This window comes from Pleurodeles waltl, chromosome 1_2 (genome assembly GCF_031143425.1).
Source record: "Pleurodeles waltl isolate 20211129_DDA chromosome 1_2, aPleWal1.hap1.20221129, whole genome shotgun sequence".
Taxonomy (NCBI): Eukaryota; Metazoa; Chordata; class Amphibia; order Caudata; family Salamandridae; genus Pleurodeles; species Pleurodeles waltl.
Window position 1 is genome coordinate 802,299,213 of NC_090437.1, and position 27,526 is coordinate 802,326,738.

The 27,526-nt window shown below is 46.3% G+C and overlaps 1 protein-coding gene across 1 annotated transcript in view; it reads left to right on the forward strand.

Annotated features, from left to right (window-relative positions):
- AADAT (aminoadipate aminotransferase) overlaps positions 1 to 27,526 on the forward strand; it is a 378,880-nt gene that overhangs the window by 314,541 nt on the left and 36,813 nt on the right. Inside the window, exons 10-12 of the mRNA XM_069244307.1 lie at positions 3,194 to 3,255; positions 14,545 to 14,609; positions 22,827 to 22,933. Of these exons, the coding sequence (XP_069100408.1) occupies positions 3,194 to 3,255; positions 14,545 to 14,609; positions 22,827 to 22,933 (234 nt within the window). The remainder of the gene's footprint in view (positions 1 to 3,193; positions 3,256 to 14,544; positions 14,610 to 22,826; positions 22,934 to 27,526) is intronic.

Consider the following 27,526-nt stretch of genomic DNA (forward strand, 5'->3'; position numbering starts at 1 on the left):
ACAACTTTGTCTCACTCGTCTGTGTAACCATGATCATCTGATCCCCTGATCATTCATGCTTTCACTCACTCATTCTCCCACTCTCCCCCTTCTCTCCCCACTCTCCCACCCCTCTCTTTTCCCCACCTCCCTTCCCCAGGGACTCCCTACTTTTCACTCCTGTCTCCATCTTCTCTTCTCTCGTCTCTGCTCTTTTACTCTGTCTCATTCATCTGCAACTGATAAATGAGACAGATCATTCAACACAACATCAAAAAACGCTCCGTCACGATACATACACTGATTAACCTCACCTCACCATTGGAAGCAAATACACTTTTCTCTACACGTACTTTTCTAAATGTGGACTGACTCCTCGTGCTATATTGTAAACTACTGTTCCCACTTCATTTGATAGTGCCATACAATGTATTCTTCCTTTTCATTTATATTATTTTATTTTCCTGTTATATCAAATCCCAATAAAACACTCTTGAAATTAAAAGAATAACAAGAGGAAATGTCATAGAGGACTTGTGAAAACTGTAATATTGTTCTTCTCAATGAACCTTTGCAAAAGTTTTGCAACTTCTGTTTCTGTTTACGGATTTCTGAAATTCTGGATAAGAGGATCACACCCAGCATCATAAGTAGCTGTAAAAGAGTAAATGCCAAAGATGTTCCTCTGTGCACGCTATTTAAGGACCCTTTTACATTCTCCTAGGGGTCCTTTTCTTTCTCGTAAGTCCTCCCAGGGCCCAGTCACTCTAGCCCCTGGAGGATGAAAGCTGAATCTCACCCTTCTAAACACATTAATGTCTCCTCCAGGTCTTGAGATCCAATCCCTTGAAGGCAGGCAGGTGTCATTGGTCTCCATTGGCATGTGCCATCAAGATAGAAGGGAGGTGAAGGGAAGCAAGCCATTAGTTTAAGGAATGCTTTGATCAGCATCAGTTCATCGCGTTTCCAAGGAAAGAAGTAGATGAGAATGGCTCTCAATTGCATGTGAAAGTCAGGGTCCCAGTTCTAGGAAAGTGTTTGCGATCATCAGTTGCCTAGTTATTTAAAAGGGTGGAAAACAACCTTATAAAAATCACCTTTGGAGCAACGTAATAAAATTCCATATTGACTGTTACATTTTTCTCAATTATGAGCTATGAGTATGGCATTCCCAAGACCTCCCCGAACTGAGGGAAAATAGTTTTCAGTTAACGGTGCAGTTTTATAAGGCCTCAGCCATAACAATTATGCAATAACAATTTAAATGTAAAGGTCTCCATTTTTGCATTTCATATTTAAGCATTATGCAGCTGAGCCTAAGAATTACACTATAGACCTAAGCTACATAGTTTAAAATCGGATTTATTTATTTGAAGAGTTTTAAGCTGTGCGAACATGACCCTAGAGTATCAGAGAGCTGCACTAGTCTAGAAGAGAGGCAAAAACCTCAAAACATAATCGAAAATATGATAATTTACGTAACTGTATTCTCCAAGCGCCAACATGACCCTGGTGTATCAGAGCATTATATCTAGTCTAGAACAGAAGCAAAACATCAACCAAGATATGATCTGTTGCAATACAAATAATCACCCAGCAACCAATGCCCCTTTCCAACACAGTAAGCACTTCCTCTAAAGATGACCTTCCGGGCCAGCATTGATCTGGTTCATGGCAACCGGATTCCGATTGTTCCTTTGCGTTCAGCAGGGAGGGTGGCATTCTCTCCAGGTAAATAGAATATCGTCGGTGGTTGGGGTAGGGGAGAGTACACAACCCAGGAGTCAGGCTAACAGGGATGCCGTCGGCGCCTAATGTTATGTGAGGAATCTGTTCACTAATACCCTTTTCACCTATTTTTTTTTTAATGGAGGTCAATAGGTTTGACGGATATCTGGTGGAAGAGAGGTCCATATCCTAGGGACAGAGCCTGAGAAAGAGCACAATTAGGACTTTTGTTTCCCTAATCTAGGGGGTTCAAGTCGGAAGGAATTGACACTCCCTGAATTTTGGACCTTTTGTTCACTGTAGTGTAAAGCTTGGTGTGTGTGTGGAAAGCTATTTTCAGCTCAGGCTTTGCTTTCTTAAGGGAGTAAGTTAAACATTAGGGTTGGGGCAATGTGGTCGAAGTGTTGCATTATAAAAGTAAAATTGGGTGCAGTTTTGCTTTTTAACATGTATGCCTCCCTGAAGTGCTGCATGGTTGTTCATAAGCTCATATCAATGTGTTCGTTAAATATGTGAGAATGAAATAATGTGTCCTCATGTGCATATTTGGAATTTAAGCAGCCTGTATCTTTTGTGTGCACTTTACAGCTGACGCAAAGGAAGGTCAGGCATGCAGTTGAATAGGAATAATGGTACCCTCACAGTTTTAGCAGTTCCTCGCTACCCTGCGGTCCAAATAACAAGTACAAAAATTCTGGGAAATCAAGGTCATTAGATGGAATTCCGTATGTCTTTAGCATTTGCAAAGTTTAGTAACCTCACAGCTATGTGTTTATCGCTGTGCTGCATCCTAAGTCTGTTTTTGTTTAAATCTATTATTATTATTATTTCCAACCAGTTGTGTTGTAAACCGCTTGACTTTATATTGCATTACAATACTCGTATTTCTACTGTAACGTTGCTGCACCCTAAGACTATTGTTCTATATCACCATCTTTGAACTGTCATCAAAGTCAAAGTTGATCTGTTACTGCTTCCTGTTTTATAATATAGGGTTGGGGTCATGTTAAGTCACCCTTCTACTCCCATAACTTGACTAAAATTACACCATTGTTGTTTGTATCTATTTGAGTTTAAGTAGCCCAAAACGTTTTAAAGTGATACATCTTTGAGTCCGTTATTCACAAAGTGAAAAATAACGTGGGCAAATTAAACATTGCTGCAGAATCGTGCACAGGATGTATGATTTTCAAACATTTTTCACTATTTGACTGTCTTTAGATAACTGCTTTCTGGAGCTGGTGTAATTTATCCACAAAGTTTACGTTTTCCAAAAACATACTACTGCAAACCATCAAGGTGAATAGACGTTCAAAGCTACTTTTCAATTTGAGCAGACATAAACGTTGCGTTTGCTGTTAATAGATTTATTTTGGCTGCCCACATGTATATTTAATATGATTTGCAAAATTAGGCGTTCGAAGCGTTATAATAAGTCACGCGAATACTTTACTTGCCTTTCAGATATTTACTTTTACTTTTTCAGGTCATGACATCACAACTTCTTCATCAGTGGGGACTGGAAGGATTTCTTCAACATGTTGACCGGTAATATTAGTGTGTATAAAGAATAACCTTCGTAGTAACGTCCCATTAAACAAATTCATTTTCGCATAAGCTTGGTCCGTTATTCATACCTTCACACTTCTCACTTAAATCATTTCCGGATGATTAGAACTTTGGGGTAATGTGGCTCTTCAGTGTGTCTCTTTTACTGATATCTTTCTGTCTCCGAAGCCATGCTTTACCGTGTCTCTCAAAGTGTGCAGAATCTGTACTGGCGTCCTCTCCTATAGTTCTATCCATGACCTTTCTATAGTCAGCATTGCTCTTTGTTCTGTTTTTGAAAACCCCATTTCTGTGACCTTAGTGTTCTAACTTTGAGATTGCTTCCTTGGTTCTAATTTTGTGACCTCTCTGTTTGATGCCTCAGCTTTTTTCTGCATCTCATATTTCAATATCATTATTAAGCCACTCTGGCACACCTACCTTATTGTATGGCTCTTGAGTGAGGACCTTTTGGATCAGTTTTGGTTCCCGTTGTTTTTAGCTTCATTTTATATTTCATATTTTGTACGTTTAGCTGCACTGCTTTTAGGAATTACATTTTACACGCATTTCTTGTATGATATTCTTCTAGGAATATGTGGTATGAGTTGCTTGTTTAGTCTTTGCACAACGTTTAATCATGGATTTCTGTTCAAGGCTAGGAACACTGTACACAATATCCTAGTTTTTGTGTTGCCCATTCAGGAGACAGCTTCTAACATCTGGACACAGCATTGCATTAGAGCTGTGCTTTCAACACAGTATGGCTCTATTATATAAGCGGTGCACTGACCTGGAAGGGGCAGAGGGCACTCAAGCCACAGCCATCCTGGGCCAAATGCTGTGTTTGACATGCAGCTCTGCTTGCGCAAACCTACCAGCTTCCGAGAGGATTGCCACCTACACCGCCGGCTGACTCCTGTCAACGTCTTCAGGTATGGGGCTGGGGCTAATCCCTTAGATAGGGCCAGGCAGAAGGGTCCACCCGCTATGCTCTCAGTCTAGTCTTACGGTTAGTTAGGAGCCTCTAGAACTTCTAGAATGCATTTACCAAGGTTGGCTTATTCATTGTCTTCACCACGTTTATCATGTTGGTTACTTTGTTTCAGCTGCCTAATTATCACAGCTCATTCGCTTTATGCAAGATATTATGTTTGTTTCAATAAATATATTGATAACTTAGTTTGTATATCTTTTGTATCTTCACCTGGACATGCATGACTAATACAATTAAAGGGTGAGACCTGTCTCTGCAACTTCCCTGGGGAGTGAGAGTGTCATGTTTAGGTTGCCATTATCTCCTTCCACCCCAGTAGGTTAAGGGGTTCAGGTGAGGCACTGTGAGCTAGCCAGGAACTGGGCCGACAGTTTCTGATGGTGTGGACAGACATGGTCTCCCACATTCTGAAGTTCTGCTGTCCTCTATATGTAGTCCTATTATCTTAGGAACCATATGAAACTCTTAAATTTAAATGCCTTTCATCCTGTTCAGTGTCTGCTTTCTCTCGACTTTCTCCCTCAATGCACCCTATGTTCTATGGCTTGACAGTCTTTTATCTGGCCATGCAAATTTGTATGTTTGTCTGAACTTTGGCTCTGTGATTTTACTCAGTGATCAGGCTCTTGAACATATGAACCATCCCATGTGTGATGTCTTAGTGTTCTATTGAATTTATCAGTGACCTCACTCTTGTATGAATGGCAATATTTTTAGTGATGAATCTCCAATTATTTTTCTGCCCTGTCAATGAGAGAGTCAAAGAGGTTCCTCAATATGTTCTTGATATACATTATTTCAAGACATCTCCCTTACACAACTTCTTCTTGTTCTCCTGTACTCCTTTTTATATAAATTGTAATTTAATCGTCTAACTAAGATTTAGATCAGTCCCTCACCCCACTAGCACCTTTCATCTTTCCCTCTTTCTCTCTCTTCTTTATGTGTCCCTCCTTTGGCCTGGAAGGAAGTTGAGCCTTGCTGTTAAGTCAGTCAGGAGTGTTTCTGTCCTCTGAGGCCAGCCTCTTCAAAGACGTCACCCACCTCACTTTTTATTTTCTCCTTGGCATGGAGAATGGAGAAATTGAGTATGGTAAAAGTTGCAAACATATTCCATATAAGATGCTTTCTAAATAAATGCATACAAATATATGTTTGATATTTATGCCTTAAGACTCCACAACCAACATGGAACTCCTCTACTTGCAGATTGGAACCAACCCTAACACCACTCTGTGGGGCACCCTTATCTACAGGCTGCCGGCTCCCACCCCCCCTTTCTGCAACACTTTCGCTGACCTAGCCACCAGCCACGCTCTTACATCCAAGGACTACATCCTACTGGGGAACCTCAACTTCCATCTGGAAAACCCAAATGACAAAAACTCCAAAACCTCACCAACCTCGGACTCAAGCAATTCGTCACTATACCCACTCACACAGCCGGTCACACACAGGATCTATTTTCTCCTCCAGCAACCACGTCTCCGTCAGCCACACCACCAAACTCCAATGGACCGACCACCGCTACATTCACTTCACCTTCAACAAATCCATCGGTCACCACCACGCTCTACAACTTCCCTGCAGAAATGCGAACAAGGTCACTGAAGCCCAGCTCACCACCAGCCTCAACGCAACAACCCCCTCACCCCCCAACCGACAACAGTGTCAACACTGCCGCAAATAACCTCCATGAATGGATCACCGACTGCACCAACACCCTCGCCCCCCTCAAGACACCCCACCACAGAAGCACAGCCACGAAAGCAAACTGGTTCATCCCCGCATTCAAAGAATCGAAGCAGCTCTGCAGACGTCTAGAGAGGAAATGGTGCACTGACAAGACCCCCGCAAATCACAAAACTTCGAAAATGCCGTCAAACATCACCTTCGGCTCATTAGGACTACCAAAAGATTCACCCTGCAGCAACGTATCAATAAAAATGCCCACAACAGCAAGGAACTTTTCACCATCTTTAAAGAGTTCACCAACCACAACTCAAACTCCACCGACATCCCCCTGTCGAAAGAACTCTGCGAAAACCTCGCCAACTATTTCCATTGCAAGATCGCAGACATTTACAACAGCTTCACCATCCAGGCCCCTTCCCCCACGACTCTCACCACAAGCCCATCGACCAAAGCGTCACCTACACCCCTTCCCCCCCTTCACCCTCCTCCGCTGGAATTACATCAACGACACAGAGACCCACAACATCATGGCAACCATCCACTCAAGAGCACCCACCGACCCATGCCCTCAACGTATCTTCAACAAAGCCAGCGACATCATCAGACCCAAACTCCGGCATACCATCAACCGCTCCTTCGAAACTGCCACCTTCCTAGAGAGTTGGAAACACGCCGAGGTCAAACCTCTACTGAAGAAACTCACCGCCTACCCGACAGACCTCAAGAAATACCGGCCCATCTCCCTGTTCCCCTTTCTGGCCAAAGTCATTGAGTACGCAGTCAACAAACAACTCACCGCCTGCCTGGAAGCAAATAACATCCTGGACCCCTCTCAGTCAGGATTCAGAAACAACCATAGCACTAAGACTGCCCTCCTTGCCGCCACAGACGACATCCTCACACTCCTCGACCGAGGCAAGACCGTCGCCCTCATCCTCCTGGACCTTTCTGCAGCCTTCAACAGTCTCACACAACACACTACGCACCCACCTCCATGACGCCGGCATCCAAGGCTCAGCACTGCAATGGCTCTCCTCGTTCCTAACTGGCAAAACACAGAAGGTCCAAATCTCGCACCCCCTTTCTCCCAGAAGCCACAAAGATCAGCTGCGGCGTCTCTCAAGGATCCTCACTGAGTCCCACATTCTTCAACCTGTACATGACCCCAGTAGCTGCCATCATCAGAAGCCACACACTCAACATCGTCTCCTATGCCAACGACACCCAACTGATAGTCCCCCTCACCAACAACCCGACCAGTGCCAAAAAGAATTTCCATGAAGGAATGAAAGCAGTCGCCGCCTGGATGATAGATAGTTGCCTCAAACTGAACTCGGACATAACAGAAGTCCTCATCCTTGGCTCCACATCCTCTGCCTGGAACGTTCCCTGGTGGCCCAACGCCCTCGAAACTGCCCCCCACAGACCACGCCCGCAATGTCGGCGTATCGTAGACTCATCGCTCTCAATGGACCGACAGGTGAGTGCAGCCAGAAGGACAGTCACCCAGGCCCTTGTCAGCAGCCGCCTCGACTACGGCAATACACTCTACGCCAGAACCACCGCCAAGATCCGGAAAAGACTACAACGCTTCCAGAACGCCTCTGCTTGTCTCATCAAGAGCGCCCCACGACACAGCCACACTTCCGCCCTTCTAAGAGATCTACACTGGCTTCCTATCGACAAGAGAATCACCTTCAAGCTCCTGACCCACCCCTACAAGGCCCTACACGACGCCGGACCAGCCTACCTCTACCACAGACTCTCCTTCTACACTCCCACCAGACAACTCTGCTCCGCCTACCATGCCCTCACCAATGCCCACCGCATCCGGAAAACCACAGCCGGAGTAAGATCCTTCTCCCACATCGCCACCAAGACCTGGAACACCCTCCCCATCCACCTCAGGCAATCTCCCACCCTGTCTCTTTTCAGGAAGGACCGCAAGACCTGGGTCTTTGACTGATCCTCAGCACCCTCACCTATCTTCCCCAGCACCTTCAGACCCTCACAGGTGAGTAGCTGCGCTTTACAAATCCCTGATTAATTGATTGATTGATACTGAACTGTACCCCCGCCTAACAAAAAATTACATTAGATGAAGGTTGAAAGGGTTTTCCGAAGTAATCACTTTTAGGAGGCCACTCTCATCCGACCCATTCCCACCGAGGTCCTTCCAGCTCTCATCTCTACATTCTCTTCTTTACATTCTAGAATCTCCCACCCTCCGCGAGTGTGCAGTAAGTATTGTAGATACCACGTCTCCTCTCTTTAAACAATTAAGAAATCAATCATGACATATGAAAATTGTACATTAAGATACTACATAACAAGTCCAAAACTATATTACAGTCTCTTAACTTTAGAATCCATAAGGTCGAGAAATTCCACATAACTCAATCAACATTTTAATTCATTACATAATATAATCACTGAATTTGCTAAGTAATACAACAGATCTGCAGGTGTGGGTAGATATGCAAACCCTACTAGATCTCAACATATTTGCTTCAGTTCCAGAAGCATCAGCATTCCCTGAAACCATGTTGTTGTTATTGTTTCCCTGAGTCATTCCCACTGGAAACATGTGAACTGTTCGGATTGGAGACATTTGATGTATCATCACCCTCATGCCACATGCAATCATGTGTTTGGGAAAAGTTTACCTTCCTCTTCTTTTGTTTCCAATTCTAAATTTTGTTGCATCTTGACATTCTGCTATAATGCCTTAATGTCTTATCACTCAACAGAGATGAGCTTGTATAGACTTTCTTAACTTGTAAAGGTTCAGAATATTTGCTGTTACCTTTTCTTACTTGGTAGCCTAGTTTTACTCTGACCCAATCACTATGTTCTAGATGCATGTCTTTACTCCATGTTTTTAAATTATAATACTCTTTGTACACTTCTTGTATTTTCTGTGTATTTTCCTCATCACTGAAGAAGACCATTTAATACAAAGTTTCAAATCCATCCATGCCTTGTTGTCTTTTGTAAAAGGTTCCTTCCCTCTCAAGATATGGTAAAGGATTATACCCTGTTACTGTGGGCATTATTTTATAAGCACAAGTGGTTTTAGCTAACTCTTCCTCCAATCTTTTCCTGCATTGATGGCTGCTTGCACACTCCCCATCAACACTGTTGAACCACTCCACTGCTCCATATCCTGCTGGGTGGTAATTAGGTTTATGCTTTTCTTCAATACCATTCCTTGTTAGGAATTTAACAAACTTCTCTGCTGCGAATTATGGTCCATTATCACCCTTGTTTACAAATATGTTCTCGAAAAAAGAAATTATGGTACCCGCTTCAACACTCAGATATTTCATATTCTGGCCATGTTGAATAGTGGTCAATAACAACGATCACATGTTTCAGTACTCACCACGAATCTAGAATAGGTCCCAAAATGGCTACACTAAGGTCCTCCCAGGGACTTTCTGCACATCTTCTATTTCCTGATGGGGACGAAACATGAATTGTGCTTCATCAGAATTTGCACAAATATAACAATCCCTTGCAAACGTCTCTGCATCTCTCTCAATACCTGGCCACCAATATGATGATTCCACTTTTTTCTTGAGTTTGACAATGCCTAGGTGTCCTTTATCACTAATTTGCAAACATTTCTTTCTCATCTTTTTAGGGGGTAACACCCTCTCTTCTCTGAGAATGTGTTCACTATCACTAAGAGATAATTCTTCTGATCTCCCACAACTCTCAGTACACTCCTCTCAGAATTTACTTTTCCCTGACCATCCTTTGAGAATATATAATCTGATTGCAAGCAATACCTCGTCCTCTAGGTCAGTAGTCTCCCATTCTTCTTTTGATCTAGCTTTGTCTCCTTCACTAATTAGCATCACACTGTACTCATCCCAAGTGTTTTTAACATGTTCACTCAATGGTAAGGGAGAACGACTCAAATAGTCAGCCACCTTGTTTCTATTTCCTGGCAAATACTCTACATCATAAATGAAATCCAATAGCCTCAGTGTCATTGTTGCTATGTGTGGCTTAGCTTTTATCACCCCATTAGATGTGAGCCACTTAACTAGATGTTTGTGATCAGGCTCCCTGGTCCCCCACATGTATTGCCTGAACTTCTCTAAGGCCCACACTGCAGCTAGCATTTGTTTCTTAATCACTGAGAACTTCTCTTTTCTCTTCTGCCAGAGACAAAGTTACACAATTGTGTTTTCTTTTCCTGTTACTGAAACCTGGGTTCAGACCACCCCTAGTCCCTTGCCACTGGCATTGGTGGTTACTGTGCTACGGGCCCCAATCTCCCCAATGTCCTGAGTAAGATACAAACTTTGAAGCAAACTTGCATTTACTCATTTCCGCAGCGAGACCCATATCAGATTTTTTTTTAGCACAAGTTTCAATCTCAAGTCATGTTCTTTCTTATCTCGGCCCATCACCAGTATGTCGTCTTGAAAATATATCACTCCGCTGGTGCCTTTGAACAACCTGTGCATGAGGCTCTGGTAGACTGTAGCAGCCAACTCAAAGCCGAATGACATAGGTACTAACCTATAGCAACCAAAGGAGTCAAACTCCTACTGGAGGGATGTAACATGATTTGGTGATAAGCCAAATTTAGATTGATGGTGGAAAACCATTTACAACCTTTAGAATGAGAAAGAAGTTCGGCAGTCCTGGATAGGGGAAAGAGGTCTACCACAATGTTCTTATTCAAATCGCTAAGGTCAACATATAATCTTACCATTGGACTTGTGAGCTACCACTACTGGAGCTGGCCACTGTGCACTCTCCACAGGCTCAATTATGTCTTTGTTCTCCAAGTCATCCAGGTGAAGCATAACGCTGTCCCTGATGCTTAATGCTATGTTCCTTGCTTTATGACTAATTGGCCTCGCCCCTTGTTTGAGTACAATTTTAATTGAAAATCCATTCAGCTGTTCCACTTTACCTGAAAACACAGTAGGAAATCTCCTAACTAGTTCTTCTTCCATGGTGACTACAGGTTCACCCAAAATCATTACCTGGCCCTTTATATTGGGGATCAAGTGTGATCCCCAGGCTACCTTGGTCATTACATCCTAATAACGAAGGACCTTTTTTAGCTGCATAAAATATTCCCTGTCTCTGAATTCAAATGTAACCTGTCTGTACCCTATCATAGGAATTTCTCCACCAGTAAATGTAACAGGATTGTTAGAAATTGGGTCTCTAGTTGGCAGAGGTATACACTCTTGTCCAAGTAGGGACCACAATCCTAGTCAGGGTAATTCACAACACAACACAAATTATCCTGTGCTCACCCTCTAGTAGCTTGGCACAGAGCAGGCAGGCTTAACTTAAAAGGTAATGTGTAAAGTATTTGTGCCGTAACTCATACAGTAACACAGAGAAAACTCTACAAAAATACACCACACAGGTTTAGAAAAATAGCTAATGTTTATCTGAATAAAAATAAGGTCTAAACGTTTAAAATCCAATATAATTAAGCAACGTTATGCATTTTTAAAGATTAAGGGCCAGATGTAGGAAGCCGTTTGCATGGTGCAAACTGCGAAAGTCGCAGTTTGCGCCATGCAAACAGCCTAACGTGATGCTCATTCACAAATTGCGAGTCAGTACCGACTCGCAATTTGTGAATGCGACTCGCAAATAGGAAGGGGTGTTCAGTAGGCCACCATCCCTGTGAGTGCAGGGACTCGCTATGGGGTCGAAAAAAGCGACCCACCTCATTAATAGTAATGAAGTGGGTCTTTGCGACCCCATAGCGAGTCGCAGACGGTGTCTGAGACACCGTTCTGCATCCGATTTTGCAAATCGGAAATTGGGAGTCGGACAGAAAATCAGTATTTGCTACATCTGGCCCTTAATCCCCCTAAAGCCCTTAGAAACACAGTAGCTCCAACCGGGGCTATCACAGCATTGTTGATGAAGTCATTCCCAATAATCCGACGCCGCAGGCACTGTTCACGGAGTCGCACAGACCCCCATTCACATTACCTTTAAAAACTAAGAAACAAAGATGTCGCACAGAGTCGTGAAGGTGATGCGTCGCTAGAGCTGGTGTGGCGTCAGTCCCTTACATCGTCCAGGGAAGTGAGGTATTGGTTCTGCACTGCGAGGCAGTGGAGGAGAGACGTTGGTTCTGTACGATTGCAGGGGGGGCTGGTGCTGGCTCCGTGGTGAGGCATCAGTTCCTTGTGACCTGACGGGGTCGATGGATTCAGTCGGTCAAGACGTGATGTGCTGACTTAACAGTGTTGCGATTACAATGCGGAATGTCAGCGGAGTTGCGGCGGTACCAGAATTGCATTGCAGGCGGTGGTCATTGCGTGCAGCAAGGAACACGGACCTCGAGAAGGCAGCTGTGTGGTGTCGGGCAGCGGCGGCGGTACTGGAGTCGCTGAAGGCAGTGAACTAGCTAAAAGCTAGTAGGTGAAGTCTTTGTTGGTCCTGAGACTTCAGAACAGAAGGCAACCTCAATCCAAGCCCTTGGAGGGCACATTTAGGGAAGGTAAGCTTTGAAGCCAGCAGGCAGCAGGGCAACAAGCAGGGCAGCAGTCCTTCTCAGCAAAGCGGTTCAGATGAGTCCAGCCAGGCAGTTCCCCTGACAGAGTTGAGGTCTAGCTCCAGAAGTGTCTTATTTTGTGGAGTCAGGGACCCAATTTATATACCCAAAAATGACTTTCAAGTGGGGAAAACTTCAAAGAGTGGTTTTGAAGTTCACAAGTTCCCCTTTCAGTCCAATCCTGTGTGCCAGGATCCCTGTGGGGGGGGTTATCAGTCCTTTGTGTAATGGGAGGCCACTGGCCTTTGAAGTGTAAGAGAGAGACCCTCCACCCTTCCTGGCCATGGAGACCGATTCAGTATGCATCAATGCAGATGTGACTGAGTGTCCTCTGTTTATGGCTGCCTGGGTAGAATGCACAAGGGGACCTGTCAACCAGCACATATCAGACGTGGATTGGAGACAGGCTGTAAGGCGCAGATGGCAGTTAGTGCAGAGAAATGCCCACTTTCTAAAGGTGGCATTTCTAAAATAGTAATATGAAATCCAACCTCACAGATAGCAGGATTTTCTATTACAATTCTAGGCATACTAAACATGACATGGCTACTCCTTTCATATCCGAATCTACCACTCAACAGTACATGAGGGCAGTTCTGCTGCCAGTCTACGAGAGGAACAGGCCTCACAGTAGTGGAAAAGTAATGTGTGTGTTTTTTTACTACCAGGACATGTACAACACATGTCCTGCTTTTTACTTACATAGCACCCTGCCCTAAGAGTTACCCTGGGCCTACTTCAGGGGGGACTTATATGCAGAAAAGGATAGTTTAAGGCTTGGCAAGTACTTTTAAATGCTAAGTCGAAGTGGCAGTGAAACTGCAAACACAGGCCATGCAATGGCAGGCCTGAGACATGGTTAAGAGGCTACTTATGTGGGTGGAACAATCAGTGCTGCAGGCCCACTAGCAGCATCTAATTTACAGGCCCTGGGAAAATGTATTGTATTGTACTAGGTACTGACAGATAAAATAAATATGCCAATTGGGTGCGAACCAATATTACCATGTTTAGGGGAGAAAGCATGTGCACTTTAGCTATGGTCAGCAGTGTTAAAGTGCGCAGAGTCCTAAAACCAACAAAAACAGGGTCAGAAAAATGGAGGTAGATAGGCAGGCAAAAAGTTGGGGGATGACCACCATAAGGCTGTCAGGTCTAACAAGGATGTAAATCTGTGGGTTTCAATTCTTCACCTAATACACAGGCAAATTTGTTTACCCACACAGAGTGCTGAAAAATAGTGTAGGGTGAGCCTAGTCAGCCACAGTTTGTAATTCACCTCCACCAGTGGTTATGTTACATACCAGTTTCTTTATTATGGCATACCTTACATCTAGCACTGCATCATCTATACTTAAGATGCTATCATTGCTGTGTGATTCACTATCTCTTATGTTTTTCTTCCTCATCTTCTATCACAAGTTTGACAGAAACCACTTTGCTTTTTTAAATTCCTGCATACTTTATCAAAGTGACCCGTAATGCCACAGAATAAAAACTGATGGCTGGCCAGTTCTTGTCCCTCGCTATGTGACCCATGTTCCCATGCCTAAATCATACAGGATGTTTTTTATAATTTCAGCTTTTTTCATTCATCCTACTATCTTGCATCTTTCCTCCCCCTTTCCATTTTTTCTATAGGCCAGTAACCATGTTCTCCTGTTCCCCAAGTGTAGAAGGGGTTCTAGCCAGCTGGTCGCCAAATTGTAGTAATTGTATCCAGATGCTGAATGTATCAGTTAACAGATTTTTTGGGGAGAATGAATTTGCGTCCTTAGCCAACGGACATCCTTCCAACTGTAATCTGTACATTCCCTTCTTTACATTCTAGAATCTCCCAGCCACTGTGAGCGTGCGGTAAGCATCTTAGATACCACATGGTACTGGTATCGTTTTGTCCTGTGATGCCAGAAGAAACTTACTATGCTACAATGAATCACTGTCCAATAAAACAGTTATGTAGTTAAGCTAGAGATTACATTTGACATTATTTTGATTGTTTCCCTTGTCTTGCTTTTACAAAATACTTTCTTGTTGTCTCCAGTGTGGTGGATTTCTACCGGTCACAGAGAGATGTTATGCTTTCTTCAGCAGAAAAATGGTTGACTGGTTAGTACCTTTTAACAAATACAAATTGTTTTGGTGTGATGTGATTACTTTTCTCATTATCAGTAAATGGAAGGGTGAATAACAGATGGGATACTCTATGACAAAAGTGACCGATATCTCATGTGCCATATTACAAGTACATTCTATCCTATGGGATTGAAATGGGCAGAAATAGCAGTGGTGTCACTTGACTCAAATTACAGGGGTTGAGGAGTGACTTCACATGATCCCTAGCCAGCCCTGCCAAGTACCACGCATCAGACGCTAGTCTAACGCATTTCAGTGTGGTGGTCTGCATCACCACACTGAAATGCCATGTCATGCGGTATAGTGGCTTCTCAGCTGTCAAGCCGGAGCGCTGCTATAATAATGCGCCATACAAGCTGCAGTGACAGGGCACAGTGCATGCTGCTCCCCACAGGCTTGGGGGCTGTGGCACAGCTGCTTATTGCTACAATGTATTGTAACATTGTGAGTAAGGATATCCCAACATCGGGCGGTATAAGCTCACTGACATTGTGTTCGATGGTCGGAGTCAGTGTTTAAACGTGGGTACTGAGACAGTGTAGTCATTTGTGAGAGTACGACACATGACTTGGCAGACAGATCCGCTCCTGCCTTCAGCATCAGCGAGTTCTCATATAGTTTTGGCTGCACAGTGATGCTGGGCAATAGATTATGGCAGAGCAGCTGGCTGCTCACACCGCGACCGACCTGTGAATCTGGTGGCACATATTTCCAAAAATGAATATGACTTTCAGTTGGCAGAGCTGACTGCGGTGCTCGAATGCCGACGGACCCGACCCCAACACACAGGCGCCAGAGGGTGAAACAGTGTGTGCTGAGCTGAGCCAGAGTCATTGCCATGGGGAAATGAGTCGGTCTGGCACGAGTCCTTGAAGCCACGGGGCTCAAAAATTGCCACAGCGCCGGCTTGCCTTGAAGTAAGTGTACCTGTCTGAGCCCGCTGGTAACGTAGTAGCTGAAGTTGCTAACTTGCTATAGCTGGTATTAATAAATTAAATGAATGCTTCATCATTCTCATCTGCTTGCCCCGACCTGTAGTGTACTGAGAACTGTGCAGTCACGCAGTCTGTCTCTGCTCAGTTTTCAGCTGCGTGCCATTAGCGCATTTTAGTATGCACTCATGTGGCTAGCCACAGTGTGCACTTGCCTGACTAGCCACTGTGTGCACTCACCCGGTTAATATAGCTCCATGGGCAGCGGTCCAGACAATAACGATTTCCCCAACACCGGACAATGTGTGTGATGTTTTTAGTTTAAAAAATAATAAAAATACAGCCTGCTGGCTGTGACCTTGTGCTTCACTGTTTGAGGCTTTCCCAGTGCCGTGCTGGCGCCGGCAGCTCCAGTCTGAGAGTTAGGCAGCTGACTGTAAAGATATGAACTTTCAGACCGCTTTATTTTTCAACATTGTGGCTAGAGATAAATTAGTTGTTTAACTTGCTAGCATATGCCCGGGCAATCCCCTTGTGAAAGCAATAGGTGAGGTTGCTGCACGACCCCCTGCTAACTTTTACCCAAACTTCTTCAGAAACCAAACAAATCCATGTCTCCATCCTCTTTCCCTGCTCCTGTTGTCCTCACAACCCACTGCACATCCTGCAGTGCCTCTCCAATGAACGTACACCACACAGCTCACTCCATACTTCGTAGTGTGTCTCTCAGGCATGTGTATCCACAACCCACTCCACTGCACACTTTAATAGTGTGCTTCAACCGCATCTCTAGCCCACTCCACTGCACACATCTTAGTGTGCTTCAAATGCATGTGCACCCCACCGCCCACTCCACTGCACACTTCATAGTGTGCTTCAAATGCATGTGCATCCCACAGCTCACCGCACTAAATACCCCTCAATGTGTCACACATGTTCACTCTCCACCGCACTTTGCTGCTCACCCCACAGCTCACTCCACTGCACAACTCAGTGTCTCATTCACACGTGTACCCCACAGCTCACTCCACTGCAACATTTTAGCATGTCTCACACACATGCTTTTTGCAGCTCACTTCGCTGCACACTTTTTAAGTGTGTCCTACATGCACCCCCACAATTCACTCCAGTGCACAACCCACAGTTTGTTCCCACACACACACGTGCACGCTACAGCTCACTCTGCAACACACTTAATTTGTTTTGTTTAACAGTATGTCAGGTCGTCAAATGAAACGCTGACACTGCTCTTGGGGTGATAACATTAATTTCTTTATTACTAGCTCTCGGGACCGCGGAGACTGACCTTTTCCCTGCTTCCCACATTCCCATTTAAAACCTTTTAAACTCCCCCTGCAGTATGGGAGGGGTGGACCAGCCCTCGGTCTGACATCAGACACTACATCCCTCCCAACTGACAGATAAAAACCCAAACAGCAAACAATGGCATAAGCTCGAACCGGGGTAAAGACAGTGACCTTCTGTCAAACATGTCCCTATGGCAGCGGTGATGCGTGGACGCCCACGCGAAGGTTTCAGTTCAGCCAAGTGCAAAGTCTGCGTACCGCCTGGGAGGGCCGGGGTTGGACCTTAGCTGATAACGCTCACTTCCAAACCTTCCGGACGTTGGCTTCTGGTTTGGGTCTGGGCCGACGTCACCTGTTTTCATGGGTGTGTCTCGGGCATGTGTTGGCATTGCTGCGGATGCCAGTTCTGAGTGGTTTTCTGAGGTCCTTTCTGTGACGGGGTCATCTTGTCTTTCTGTTTCTTCTGGAAAAGTTGGGCTTCTCTCTTGGCTGTTCTGGACTCTAGTTGTGGCGAGACTGTTGCTCCTGCCGCCTCTGGGATTGGGGCAGGGTAGGCGTTTGAACTGGGCAGTTTTTTCCGGTTACTTCTTCTGTCCCACGGTGTGCAGTTATCATGATGCCTTTCACGACAGTTACTGTCGAGGGCCATGCCTCAAAAGGTAAACGAAACTTGCCTCCAGGGTGGCGGTCCTTCACTAGAGCGGCGTCTCCCACTTGAATGGATACTTCACGGGCTCTCCGAGATGCGTAGGCTTTGGTGCGGGACCTCCGTCTTTCCGACTGGCTCTGAGGTGGCTGCTGGACTGCCCATGACTGGTGATGCGGGATAGTGTCTTTCACTACTCGCCCAAAACACAGCTGACTTTGGGGTCACACGCGTAGTGGCTTGGGGGGGGTGACCAGGTATTCTCTGAGGAAAGCATAGATGGCACTTTTGACATTTCGGGACTCTGCCATAGCAATGCGAAGCACTTTGTTCAGTGTCTTAATGAAACGTTCTTCTTCCCTGAGGCCACCAGGGTGTAATTCTGTGATGTTTTGTGTTGCTGGAGCACATGAAGTCTGCCCACTCGCATCTGTTAAACGGGGGTCCGTGGCCTGTGCGGACTTCCCCAAATAGGCCGTGTGTGGCCATCAGCTTCTCCATCTTCGGGCTGATGATGGATGCCACTGTGGACTGCACTAGTTCCACCTCGGGGTATCTCGAGTAGTCTTCTATTACCACAAGCATGTGGGAGCCGTCTGGCAGGCTCCCGAAGTCAATGCTGACTCCTTGCCAGGGGGTTGAAGGACCCTTCTCCATGATGACAGGCGCTGGGAGATCCGGGGCTCCGCTGGCTTGGCAGACAAGGCATCCCTTGACAGCGTCCTCTACTAGCTGATCTAAACCAGGGAACCAGACTTTGCTCAGGAGCCGATTTTTTGATTTAACAATGCCCTGGTGGGTCCCATGGGCTAGTGACACAGCCCGGGCAGTCAGGCTGGCGGGAATTCCTACGCTGAACCCCCTTAGCAGGCACCCCTCCTCGCTTACTGACAGTTCGTGCCTTACATTGAAGAGGGCATGCAGTCTCGCTTTGGCGTCGGCTGTGCGGAACGCTTGGGGGTGTTGGAGCGGTTGCCAGTTTCCGGACTGGGTAGCCATTATAGCCATTTGTAAGCACTCGTCCTGGCTCGTAGCTGCTACTACTTACTCCAGCGGCATGGCCAGTGGTCTGTCCAACTGTGAAGTCAAACTCAGCTGTAAGATCCATTTTTCGATCTGCGGAAGCGGTTTGGACGAAGACCCTTTGAAGAGGGGTAGTAATGGCTTGTGGTCCATCACCACTGAGAATGCCTTGCCGTACAGGTGGAAGTGGCAACATCCCCAGCGGATGGCAAAGGCCTCCCGTTCTATTTGGTAGTACAGCTATTCGGTAGGCGTGAGTGTGCAGCTGGCAAAAGCGATGGGGGCCATTCTCCTGAGTTTTGTCTTTGCGCCAGGACGGCACCCAAGCCTGTGGGGCTGGCATCAACAGATAGCTGTGATTCACGATGAGGGTCGAAAAAGGCTAACGTAGTGTCAGCCGAGAGGGCGTTTTTGGTGTCTTGAAACACCTGCTCCTGCCCTTCACCCCATACCCAGGGTTGATCTGCTCAGGTGAGGAACCTCAGGGAGCACGTGATGTCAGACAGGTTTTTCATGAATCAGACACAATACATGACCATGCCAAGAAAACTCCGGACTCCTGATACGGATGTAGGGGCTGGGGCCTCTTGGATGTCTTTTACCTTGTGCGGGTCCGGGCAGATGCCTTGTTCTGAGAATCGGTAACCGAAGAAGCATATTTCTTGCTTGAGGAAATCGCACTTCTCCCTGTGGACTGTCAGCCCGTGTTCTTGTAGTCGCACGAAGACTGCCCCTAGTCTTGCCATATGGTTTTCCAGGGTGGGAGCGTGCACCAAGATGTCGCTCACATTAAGGACTCCTGGAGCCCTTGTAGGACCCCCTTGATGGTGTGTTGAAATACTTCTGCGACACTAGAGATGCCAAAGTTCAGCCTGATGTATCTCCAGAGGCCAATGTGTGTCGAGAAGGTGGTTATCGGCCAGGATGCCGGGTGCAGCACAATTTGATGGTACCCTGACCTAAGGTCCATTTTGGAGAACCACAGGGATCCTGCCAATTCTCCTACTATGTCATCTATGGTCGGGGTTAGGATCACCTGATTTGGTAGGCGCATATCAATGCAAATTCTGACTGCCTCCGGTTGTTTGGGTTTTCGCGCGACCACAGTCGGGGACACCCATGGGATGGGTTCTGACACCCTTTCAATAATGTCTGCCTTCTCTAGGAGACGTAGTTCTTGCTCCACCTTCGGGTGTAGGTGGAAGGCTACCCATCGGTGACTGAGGGCGACTGGGGCCACAGATTCGTCAATGTGGAGTTTCAGGGGCGGTCCTTTCAGGCAACCAATCCCTGTGAAGAGTGAGTCGAATTCTTGTATCAGGTCTTCCGTATCGCTGGCATGGATGCTAAATGCGAAGCGTACTAAATCGAGTTCTTGGGCGGTCTGGCAGCCCAGTAGGAACCCTGACCCCTCTTTGGAGACGTAGATTTTGGCCAGTACCGTGGTGTCTTCATAGGCAACTTCTGCCGTGAATACTCCTGCTATTTCCAGTGGTCGAGCGTTGCCAAAGGCATAGACCTGTACTTGTGTTGGTTTCAGTTGGGGCGGCTTGGAAAGGCTCTGGTATCCTTCTGCGGCCATGAGGTTTATTGAGGTCCCATTGTTGACTAATGCAGATAGGGGCAGGCCTTGCAGCAGCACGTGGGTAGCCGTCGACCACCGATGGCATGCACCACATGCACTACCTGGTGATCGTCGTCCATATCACTGTCTGAATGTGGGGGTGGGGCGGCATCCAATGCTCTGAACATCTTCTTGGACATGGGTGCTGCGGCTCATGGTTAAGCTTCCTGCACGCGGTAGACGTTTTCCCTCATGCAGGGCAACCTCCGGGGTGCGGTAGCGATCCTCACACCACTTGCAGTGTCTATCCTTGAGTCTCCCTCTGTGGCTGTCTTCCTTCGTGCGTGGTGCACTCGTGGACACTGTATTTACCGGTTCTGTCTTGACCTGGGCCACTGGGGCCTGGTCCATGTGCCTTTCACAGCTCCAGGGACCGTCCGAGTGTTAGGATGTCTTTCATCTGCATGTTAGGTTGCTGTAGGATGCCCTCTCTGAACTTTGATGAGGCGCATCCCTGGATAAACTGCGCCCGGATTTCGTCTTCCTCGTCGGGCAGCATGCATGTGCTGGCTAGCCCCGTCAAACGCACATAGAAGTCGTCTACTGACTTGTCGGGTGTTTGGCAGCCTGGCGGAGCAGGAAACGCTCATAGTCATGATTCACGTATGGCTCAAAATGCCCTGCGATGGCCCTCTTGAGAGTGTCATACGTGTGAGGTCGTGCTTCAATTACCAACTTGTGCACTTTGTGGATTTTCACCCCACCGAGATGGAGGCGGATCGGTCTCTTGCGCTCCGCTTGAACGTCCATCGCCTCAAAACACGTTGCACAGTCCGTGCCTTAGGAGCAGCGGCCTTCTCACCTCAAAATGCAGAAAGGGCCCTTGCAGGTGACACAGTCGGTGCACACACGGTGCTAGTAGCCTGATGGTGTAGCACATGGAGCCTGGTTGCTGGGTAGACGGTAGCAGGCTTCTCACCGTTGTGGGCCTCTTGGAAAAAGTAGTTGGAATCATCTCTCTCTGGGGATTAGTGGTGGCGGCAGAGAGGGCTCGTGTCTGGGGCCCAGCAGGGCGCTCCCGCGCTGTACTAGAGAGTGCCGCGTGAGGGCACGGCAGGAGGCCCAGTCTGGCGCGGCTCAGGGTGGCACGGACACAGGAAGAAGGCTGCAGGCTGCGCCCGGAGGAGTCGCATCTCACTGCCTTTATGTAGGGGCTGGGCTGGGAGGCGGCCGCCGAGGCTTTGGGGCCTGTGGAGGGTGCTTTGCACCGCACATGCGCTGAGGAGGCCTGGCTGGGCAAGACGCGGTGCAGGTGCACGGGGTGCCGCATCCGGGGTCTCCGATGCAGCAGGGGACCGGATGAGCCCACTCTCGTCACCCTTTGTTGGGTCTGCAAATGAAACGCTGACACTGCTTTTGGGGTGATAATATTAACTTCTTTATTACTAGCTCTCGGGACTGCGGAGACTGACCTTTTTCCTGTTTCCCACATTCCCATATAAAACCTTTTTCTACGTCACCCAGGGTGTGTCCATCAATCCTGTTTACACCAGGGGAGGACTGCAGACTCCCCCGTGGAGTATGGGCGGGATGGACCAGCCCTGGGTCTGACGTCAGACACTACACAGTACAATCAGGTTGTGCCCTTCCATTTCTGGTGCTTTGCCGCAGTTCTAAGATCTTTTTAGAGTTTATCCTTGTTCAAATGGGTGTCATTTCTGATAGTCACATGTTTTCCTCATCGTCAATGCTTGATTTTGCTTGGGAGAAAATGTTACTCATAGTTGTTGAAATGTCATTCATAATTACACTGAAATTCTGAAAATGTCACACATGGCAATCTGAAACTTTGGCAGCTATGCCTAGCTACATCCAGCTATAACTACACAGAAAGCAGTACCAGATGAACTTTGACCTAAAACACAGTTCAAAGTAAGTGACATTAAAACAAAATTGCCCTAAAATCAGAATGCAGTGCAATGATTACTAAACCCAGAAAACACCAGACTCTAAATCAGGGCCTTAGCTTTTCATTGGGAAGAGAGAACAACTGCAAATAGCACTAACACATGCTTGTGGGTGTCTGACTTTCAGAATCTTATGATGGTGATGCCAGTTTGTTCTTTCTTTCCATTGCTGTAGCTAGAGGTGGGAATTATGAACTGCATTTGAAATATTGAGAGAGCAGTTGAGCTTGAAATGTTTAACAAACTATTCATGTGCTGTTTCGAAATGTACGCTATAGCAGTGTTCTATGTTTTTACGTCCAAACTATTATTTTGCAAACTGTTTTTCACACTGATTGTGCTGTTATTTGCCTGATGTTAGCGTACAGATTACAGGTCTAATTATTTCCATTAGAAAATTTTGTACGGGTGGTTTGATATAAAAGATATGGGGATTTCTGATTTTGTGTGATTAGGGAAGTATTAGGTTGTTAGTTAGGTATTTCACTATTCTGTTTGGTGATAACCAATAAAGGAACCAGAAATTATTGTGTGTAACATTAAAAGTTGGCACTGCATAACCCTGTGAAAATAGACAGCGCAATGTAATGCTCTGAGGTGATGGTGAGGCAAATCATATCCAGTTACTTTAGACTGGCACTAGAGATAGTAAGGGCTCCATGAGCCCGAGAGAAGCAAGGTCTGCACGGGTTAGGAAAGAAGATGCTGGCACACCTGACCCTTTTTGCTTATTGTGTTTCTTTACCGCTAGGTTTGGCAGAGTGGCAATGCCCAGCTGCTGGCATGTTTTTATGGATGAAGATAAATGGGATTTCTGATACAGAAAAGATGATAATGGAAAAGGCCTTTAAGAAAGAGGTAAGATGCAATTTCCTTTACAAGAAACATTTGCCAAACCTGTTTTGACCGCAATGTAAATTAAGTCAAATTGTGCTGTGCTGTTGTTGCCTCGTGCAATCTACAGCTGCAGATATGATATTAATGAAGGTATGACCATAATCATCATTAATGGCTTTTCTCAAACCTCTAGACGATTTTTATCCTGACACAATATTGAGTTGTTAGTGGCAGCAGCAGGCAACAGGAATTGATGTTAGTGAGTGTATGTGATTTTTGTGTGGTAGGCAGGAATTCTGGGAGTGTGAGACTGTACAAGTGGGATGAGCCATGTTGTAGGTAAATATTAGGTTATTGTCACTCACTAGACCAGAGTGTTTCACATGGGAGAGAGGCAAGGTACTGACATGCAGTTTAAAATTTTATTTGGCAGTACCAAATATGTCACAACCTACAGTTACTCGCATATCAATTTATTGAGTATTGTATTTGAGTTTTACTCTTAGTTTTCAGGGCCTTTAAATCGCCGTAGGATATGCTATTCTTCCCAGTAACAGTTGTGCATGCCGCGATTCAGAAGACTTTTTATTTTACCTAAAACGCCAATATTTTCAATTAGTTCTATGTGCATAACTAAAGGTTGGAATATGCAAAAAATTGCATATACGTATCATTGTCAATGTTAAATAAATTGTAAAAGACGTAAGGACTCGTTTAGAGTTGGTGGTAACTGAATAGCTATCACAAATTGACCAAAGTTCAGTCCTTCAGCCCTAGGCCTTTTCTGCTTCATTTCTGATGTTGGAGTCACTCGTCTCTGTTTGGAAATGCCTTTTGTGGCAGCATGACGTTGCAGTGCCCTGTATATTCTGGATGGACTTATTGTTGCGTTTTTTACCTGTCTGCAACTGCCTTGAAGGCATGATGTTTTTCAAAAGTAAACCAGCATCAACAATCCCAGTGAGTTAGAGACATTGGCCCTCATTTCGACCTCAGTGGTCTTTTTTCAAAACCGCTGAGGTACCGCCGTGCTGAAGACCACCAGTGCAGGCCGTTTTCCACGCAGCGTGTTATGACTTCTGGCAGCCCTCTGTCCTTTTTCGGATGAAGAGCTGCCAGCAGCCATACTGGTGGTTGGCGGGGAAGTGGAGGCTGCTCCACCTCCACCGCCCGTCATCAGAACACCACCCACCGAATCACTTCCCATGATTTGGTGTGGTGGTGTTCTGGTGACGGGGAGCTGGTGGCGGAGCAGCCCCCATGGATCCCATCCCCTCCCGGAGGATCAACGGACAAGGTAAGTTGATCGTCCGTTAGGGGAGGGGGGTGTTGTGTGTGAGTATGTAGAGGGGGTGTGTGAGTGCGTGTATGCATGCAGGGGGGGGTTGTGTGTATGGGAAATGTGTGCGTTTATGTCTGTGTGCGTGTGTCCGTGCGTGTGTCCGTGCATGTGTGCGGGTATGTGTTGTAGTGTATGTGTGCGTGTAGGGGTGTGTGTATGTGTATGTTGGGGGTGGGGAGGGGGGGTGTATATGTGCAAGTTGGGGGAGCGGAGGAGGGTCCTGCCACCTTTGGGGGGGCAGAGGGGTGTGGGGGGAGGACTCGGGTGGGAGAGGGGAGTGGGGGAGACCCCTATCAGTGCCAGGGAAGGAATTTCCTGGCACTGATAGTGCCTACCACCATGGATTTCGTGGCGGTTCCAAACCACCCGAAATCCATGGCGGTATGCAGGGTTGTGATACCGCCGGTAGTCTGGTGACGGCCGCTGGGCTGGAGACGGAAGTCTCCAGCCCAACGGTCGTCACCGCCCTGGCGGTCGGAGTGGAGAAGTGGCGGATGACCATGGTGGAAACCGCCATGGTCATAATTCCATTTTTTTTCCCGCCGGCCAGTTGGCGGTTTTACCGCCACTTCTCCCCCGTCCGCCAGGGTCATACTGAGGGCAATTGTCTTTTGTTTGTTATTTTTTACAAACAGACCAGTTTAGGGGTGTGATATTAATCATTTTATCTTTGAAAAATGTGAAAAATATTTAGTGTGAATAATTGTAGTGAATTATGAATAAGAAAGCTATTATGTTGGGGAAACGTTCACCATTATAAAGTAATGACGCCTAAGGCACTGTTATCATACATTATTTTGGCACTGGAATTAACAAGATCTCCTTCATGTACAATGAAGCAGTCCCTTTAATTCTTCTCAGGGCTCATTTGATCCTGCTTTTGTTGGAAGTTTCTAGTTTATGCCACTTAATGAGACATCTTTTTTCCAATTAGTATTCAGATGGAATAGAAACTGTCCATGTTGAGTTGGCTCTCAGTAGACTAAAATCTATACCCTTGTTGTTGTCCGTCATTTCACTTAAGTCCTCTTTTATGGTGCTTGGGCGATGTTATAATGAGGATAGGGTTCCTGTCCTGTATTTCTACAACTGAACATAAGTAAGGAATACTCATTTAATATTTTATGTGTTGTGTAGAGCCTTGTGAAGTACGTGTTGTGAAAAGCCTTGTGAAGTCATAAGCAAGATCAACATGTGCTTTTCATTAATAGATGTTGGCTCAGGTTAAAAAATGCTAATGTTGAGTTCCTGCGAGCTGTCACCTCTTGAGCATTTATTTGATAGAATGTGTACTTTGCCTGAGCTCATCTGAGGTGCAGTCCAAAAGAAATACACAATCAATTTAGCCTTGGATTCCATTCCATTGTCACCTTCTGAAGACCCCGTTCTCTGTCTGCCTCTTCACACCATGCTCAGATGGGATGGCAGGATACCGTCTACAGTCTGCCAAGTTGAGACATTTGAGACTTAAATATTCTGTCACACCTTTTGCAGCTCAGAAGAGATGTCTAACACATGTTGGACTCTGTATTTGGCCCAGACCAAGTGTCCAGTTTGCAACCACCCAGGAATTCTTGGGGTTTCTTGTTGCTTCTACCAAGCAGGCGTAGCTTCCACCTTTTTACTCCATAAAGCCAAGTGTTGGCTTAGGGAAACATTGTAACACTTATTGCACTGAAGAGGTGAGCCCAAGTTGATTTATTGTAGACCAATAGACATGTAAAGTTCAGTTCACCGACCATCTCCACGGCATCTCACCATCCAACTATAAAATCCCTGGAATCCTCACCCTAGGTAGACTCTGTGAGGCATCAGTCATTCCAGTGAAAGCAGAATAACCTACATGGTTTTGTTGAAGTGGGTGAAAATACTGTTAAGACACATCAGAAAAGGGTACGGCCTTTGGATCTCTGATGGCTCAAATAGGAGAGTTAAGGATGGAGCTGGAAGGCAGAAGGAGCTGTGCGTAGCTGAGACACTTATTCCTCATTTTCAGTTCTTGGTGCAGAGTATGCTGCAATACTTTTGATGCCCCAGAGCAGGTGCATAGGAAAGGAAGTGCATGGTTAGTACTGCAAAACATGGGGAGAGATTTGACTGAGTATTTAATTTGGGTTGGCTAGCTCTCACCACCAATGACTGGTCGACTCTTAAAAATACTGTGCTTTACAGACTTAAAAGGTAGAATTCGTCTGCATCTGAAGAGAAGACTTTACTTCCTACTTCACTGGATGCACTGAATGCCTTGTCTCGCTGTTTTCCTACGTGATTAGTTTTGTTTTCTTTATAACTTTTCATCCATGTATTTCAGATCCTGAGCCTTATTACTATGGGCTAGATTATGGTGAGACAGGGGAGGGATCACTGGACCCTTTCGATTACCAGCTCCAAGACCCCATGAACTGGCGTACGGACCTGGGTGAAGCCAGTGGCCTGGATACCTCCCCAGATAATGACACGCTCTCTTCTCCTTCCATGGTGACGGAGAAGGGAGCTTCATATTCAGTGGTGGTGCAGAGAGCGGCCGAGGTCCTAGACCTCGGGCTGCCTTCCGCATCAGTCAGGACTAACCTCCTGACAGAAGTACTTTAACCTGGGGCTTTCATGACGGAATCCTTGCTGCCCTTTAGTGAAGCCCTTACAGATGTCCTACTGGGTACCTGGTCCAAACACAGCACACGGACTGCTGTGAACAGGACACCTGCCCACCACCTCTGCCCTCCACCGGGTGTTCCAGATTTCCTGATGCAAGACCCTACTCCACCCCTGAGAGCTTGGTCATCCAAACCTCCACCTCCCAGGGCTCTTTCTCTTCTGCACCCCCAGATAGGGAATCCAAGGGGATGGACACGCTTGGGAAGAAGATGTTTTCTTCCACCAGCCTGACATTGTGGTCCGTGATCACTGCATGCCTTTTGGGCCACTATCCTCATACGCTGTGGGATATGGTTGCGCAAGTGCTGCACAGCTCCCGAGGAGGCCCCAAGCAGTTGGAATGAAAGCCAAAGGAGAGCCGCAGCAAAGTTCTCAATCTGATGTGGACTGGACACAACGACTAACAGAGTTGTTGCTTCAACAGTGGCCGGATTCGCCATCACCTACTCCGCTGGAAGTCTACCATATCAGACAAGTGGGTTTTGCAGATAGTCCGAAGTGGCTGCTCTCTCCCCTTCGAGACTACCCCTCCATCCATGTCACCATCCTACAATCGGATGACAGAGAATCACTTGACACTTCTCCGAGAGGAAGTTACGGCTCTCTTGGCCAAAGGA